Source organism: Calliphora vicina, chromosome 4 (assembly GCF_958450345.1).
Source record: "Calliphora vicina chromosome 4, idCalVici1.1, whole genome shotgun sequence".
Classification (NCBI taxonomy): Eukaryota; Metazoa; Arthropoda; class Insecta; order Diptera; family Calliphoridae; genus Calliphora; species Calliphora vicina.
Genome location: NC_088783.1, coordinates 31,542,623 through 31,548,102, shown reverse-complemented (window position 1 = coordinate 31,548,102; position 5,480 = coordinate 31,542,623). Strand labels below are relative to the sequence as shown.

The window sequence follows — 5,480 nt, the reverse complement described above, 5'->3', positions numbered from 1 at the left end:
CTTTGAGTTTTGTGTTTCAAAATGTTTAAATTCGTATACAGCCCAATTATGAATAAAAAATTCCGCGGGAGTTTGTTCCCCGGAAGTTTTTTTCCATTGAATTTGAATGGGAAAAATGAGAAAAGGGAAAAACTCCCGGGGAATTTTTATTCATAATTGGGCTGATAGAAATTTGCCCCAAATAATTTTTTTTTTTTAAGTTTTTAAGAATTCTCATTAGTTACACATTTTTTTAACAACTTTAAAAAATTTTCGAACATAAATTCGAATTTTAAAAACTTATTAAACATGTTTAAATAAAATTGAATTGTAATCAGGTTTCTACATGATCTAGAGATTATTTAACATTCGTGCATAAGTACGAATGCATTGCCATCAGGTGTATGCATGAATGACAAATTTCAACCTATGTATTTGGACTAATAGAACTGATTCAAAAACCTGGACCTAAACTAGCAAGTTAAATAAAAGCTTTTAAAAGTTAAACAAAAGCCTTTGAATAAAGCTAAAGAAATAGATGTTTAAAATGGATTTATGGAACGAATGGCTGACATTTTTTTTCAATTCCGAATTAAGATGTTAGTGAATTAAGCTCAAATTGAATTAATTAATTCGAAACTTTGTGTGTAGAACATTTAAACTTCTTCTATCAAAATAATAATTTTATTACCTACTAAAAAATATATAAATGTTGCTGCGTTATTTTGAACATTTGGAAAAACTGAAGCAAAATTGCGCATAAAAAAATGTTTGATATTGTTCATGCTATTTGGCTTGTCACCACTACAGTGACTCACAGTGAAAACAATCCACGTCTCTGTTTTTGAGCATAAGAAATATTTTATATCATTATTGAGAAGAAAAATAGATTATTTCCTATAATTTTTATGAATCTGAAATATGAATATAAAAATTATTTAAACAAAACATAAGATATTTATAATTTAATAGAAATAAGAAAATTGGAATTAAGATTAAGTGCACACTAAGAATTTCAAAATAAAAAAAATAATGTGAAAGTTTATTTTAAAGTAAAGATTGAAAATTAATTGTTAAAAATATAAACAAATTTATGAATACCGATTAATTAAACCCCCTAATAAACATCACTAAACCATTTTATTTTATTACATGTGTACATACAATATTGTTCATTGCCTTTCCATCAACTAACATGCAATTGCATGAGAAATCAGGCACATTTCATTGTATTGAGTTGATAAACTTTGGATAGTGTTGAATGAAGAACAACAACAAAAACAACAATGTGAATAAACAGAAAGAAGATAATAATAATAAAAAAAAAATACCACAAATTCGATCAAAACAAAAATCAGAAAAATATTGTATTATCATTCATACTTTTTTTTATATTTTACTCTCATGCCTTGTTTAAAACCACAAAATCACAGATAGAATTTCTTTTAGTTATACATTTTACAATAGGGTTTCTTTGGAAATTTTGTTATTAGAAAAATTTAAAGCAAATTTCATTTTTTTTAATATGTATTATAAGTTTGATATCAGGCTAAAAAGGTACGGTCACACATGGCAAATATTTAGTCAAAAAAGCGTAACCAATATTTTTAAGATAAGATAATTCAAAACAAACATTTTGTTTTATTTTATTTGATGCTGTTTGATTTTACAAAACACTTAAGCTACGTTTCCGCATACACCGTAATCGGCACCGAAAACGAAAAAATGTTCTGAAACGAACTTTTTTTCGGTGCAAATGTATGGAATTTCGTTTTCGGTGCCGATTACGGTGTATGCGGATACGTAGCTTAAGTGTTTTGTAAAATCAAACAGCATCAAATAAAATAAAACAAAATGTTTGTTTTGAATTATCGTAAGTTTTTAAAAATAAATAAAAGAATTAAAATATATTTTATTTAGCGGTTACGTCTTTTTTGTCTAATATTTGCCATGTGTGACCCTACCTTTAGTCCTGTAGAAATGGGGGTCAAACTAAAAGTTTTAAGGAACTGTTAATACCAAGGATGGCTGCCGAATCGAAAAGGTTAAAATGTAACGGCAACGCAAATTTCAATAATTTCGGTCTGACTTAAATTATCAATAAAATTTACAAAAATAAGTTGAATGGGGTGATATTGTTTAATCGCAATAAGCACCACAGCCCCGAAAATTCAAGCACTTGAACATTTTGTTGGAATTAGACTTGAAGGCAAATATAATTATGTTTAAACTTGAATCTTGGTTTGAATTTATATTTTCTTTTTACTGGAGAGAGCTAATATAATTCAAATGTTTGACACTGGACTCAAGGCTTTCAGCTTAAATTCCAAAAAAAATGCTCAAAAAATTTCAAAAAAATTCCATAATTGCAAAAAAAATAAAAACTAAAAAACATTTCTGTCAAAATATTCAGTTGACATATTTATTTAATTAAATATAACATAAAATCTTTAATTAATCTCCATTTATTTTATGAGTAAAGTTTTCTTGAAGAAATATTAGCCTTTAAATCAATTATAATCTAGATTAAAAAAATTTTGATTTCTGAAATAGAAATTAGCTGAATTCAGAATAAAAATATTTATAATTGGTATTAAAAGACCATGGTACAACAACATAAGGTACACTCAGTAAAAAATAAATTCTCAATTATAGATTTCTTGTAACGTCAAACAAAAGAAAATATGAAAAAAATCAAAATCAAAGTTTGACGTTATAGGGCTAAATATTGAAAACTCTCCCTAGTAATTCTACCTTCTACAATTATTGTATCATGTTAAAAGACTAAATTAAAATAAAAATCTAAAATTTTAGGGTTCGAAACCGCTTATCTCTTTTAATCATAACACTCTTGGCTCGACGTTACGAAAAGCAGGATTCTCTACGGTGGCCAAAAGTCACAGAAGAAGAACAGAATTTTAATTATTTAAATCCTAGAAAAGTTTCACCAATAACAATATAACATCCTCTATTAAAGGTTAAATTTCCAAAGTTGCATTACCATTCTTCAACATTCAAATATTTAAACGCTTTCTGGTCAAATAATTAAAATAATTATTGTGCATTAATTGATATCAGACTTCTACAGAATGTCCTCTGAATCCAATTTCTACCAAAATGTAAGATAAGATTAATAAAACACACAGGTTAAAATAAAAATATTGAATATGTGGAATAAATAATTCAATTTTATATAATCAATTGCTTGATAAAATCTTAGGAATGTTCTACAGAATGATAAATTGATATAAATTTGGGTTTTAAGCTAAAAGGTTCAATGTCGTGGCACAGTTTTCGATATCCCCAAACAGAATTTTATTAAAAAATAAGCCAAGAGCCACAAAAAAAGTAAAAGTAAACCAAAAATATTTAACAATGTATTTTTAAGAATGAAAAAATATATTTGGCATTCGAATTCGATATAAAAATTGCAAAATTTTAGGTAGTTTTTCATATAAACTGTCACTTGGCTGTGGGATTTAGAAAATTAGGCCCTAAATATAATTTCAGAGAATTTGTATGAAGTAATAGAATATAATAATATTAGCAGATGAATAAAATAAAGCAAAGATCTTACCTGTAAAGCAGTATAAAATATCTTGATTATGAAATGATGTTCGAAATTGTGATGAAATTGATGATTGGACAGAGAAACCATGTAATTTGAAAAATACTCAAATGTGTAAGATTATATTTGCAAAATAAAACTGCTAATACAGTATTTTAAATAATTATCCGAAAATGTGAGGTGCCTTTATAATATCTACTGGTTAGTGGTCTTTTGTGTTTTAATGAAAAAAGTATATCATAAATTCGTATTTCATTGCTCTTTAGCATCCAACTCTTTTTGGAATGGATCTTTGCCAATGTATTTATCCAACATTTTATCGGCATCATCTTCCACAGCCGATAATTTACCAAAACCTTCCTCATCCACAAAACAAATTTCATGACCATCCGGATCAGCCAATATAATAACGCGTACAGTCTCCTTGCCCGGTGTATCCAACTCAATGAGTGGTGTTAATATTTTTCCCTCAGCCTTTGTTATAATATCATTAATATAGGGCTGTTGATCTTTGGGCACGGCAAAAGCAATGCGACCATAAGCCTTGGCCCGGTTTAAGGCTTCTTTACTTTGTTTGAGGCACAAAGCAGCTTGATTGTCACCATAATTAAGTAAAATGGAATTATCATCCTCAAGCAATAGATTCATGCGCAGCAAATCATGCCAGTATTTTTTAGATTGCTCGAGATTAGAAACGCTGAGACCAACATTTACAACGGGATCTTGGTCTTTCGGCTCAGTTTCGGGTATAATGTAGAATTTATAGCCATCAGGGGAAACTAATAATTTTTTATCCTCCACATCGGTCATAGGATAATTGTTGGCCAAAGCACGTTCAATAGATTCCTGAGATTTTAAGACGACACCAGCGAAATCATTGCCTAAAGGAAAATTACAAAATAACCAATTAGTAATTATGAAAATAATTATTTAATAGTAGTATCAATTACATTATACAATATAAATATTAATGAAAAATATAATTGAACTTTATATGAAAGTGGAAAATCGTGATGCTATAGAAATCTCAACACGAAACTGTAGAAGGTCAGCAACACATAACTTAACTTACCCATTTCATAGCTGGTTACTCCATAATTATAAGTCAATTCGAAAACAAAATTTGAAGATTCTGGACCATAGCCCACCATTGTTTTACTCCAACGATTGTCATAAGGTCTGGTATAGTAAAAAACAATATAAATCAATAATAAGTTCCATAAAATTCTCCTCCAAACCATAACTACTTACCCATTACACTGAGCCTCACAGCCCTCCTTAAATTCTTCATGACGCAAAACCTAAAACGTATAAAGAAACATTATTACTGAAACAACCATTAAACTTCAATTTACTTTCTAAATTTAGAATTATCTTAAAAACAATTTAATTCTTATCACTAAAATAACAAGTTACACAGACTACTCTAAAATGACTACCATTTCCTTATCTTTAGAATGTAAAAAACATTTTACCTTCATTCCCAAAATATTGCGAAAGAAAAAGGAATTTTTCGAACGATTTCCAATTTTGAAAACATAATGCAGGGCACGACCGGTTATTTGAGACATTTTTTGAAGGACGTTTGTATTTCACAATTTAATTTTGCAAATCACTACTGTACACAATTCAATTTATTCACAAAATTTACTTTATATGTTTTACTAATTAGTTTATAACAATTATATACCGATACATGTACGTCCAATTATTTATTTTATTTCTCACTAAGAACTCACTTTGTCATGCAATGACTAAAAAAAATCTTTCTTATAGGAAAAAAAATTCCGATGCAAATAAAACCGGTTGTTTATACGAAACAGCTGTGTAAAGAAAAAACAAAAACAAATGAATTTCAGATTATTCTGCTTTTATATATCTAGAGAAAAGTATTTAGTAAAGACTGCAACCTCACAGTAAAGAAACCAAATAT

At 28.0% G+C, this 5,480-nt stretch overlaps 1 protein-coding gene across 1 annotated transcript; it reads right to left on the bottom strand.

The window, feature by feature from the left end:
* Window positions 1-3,641: 3,641 nt before the first annotated feature.
* LOC135958168 (glyoxalase domain-containing protein 4) lies at window positions 3,642-5,272 on the bottom strand. Its single transcript, XM_065509042.1, has 4 exons — window positions 5,023-5,272; window positions 4,799-4,848; window positions 4,620-4,726; window positions 3,642-4,428 (listed from the first exon to the last, which is right to left on the bottom strand). The coding sequence occupies exons 1-4, from the start codon at window positions 5,116-5,118 to the stop codon at window positions 3,800-3,802; spliced, it is 882 nt and encodes a 293-aa protein (XP_065365114.1). The 5' UTR covers window positions 5,119-5,272; the 3' UTR covers window positions 3,642-3,799.
* Between the last annotated feature and the right edge of the window lie 208 nt (window positions 5,273-5,480).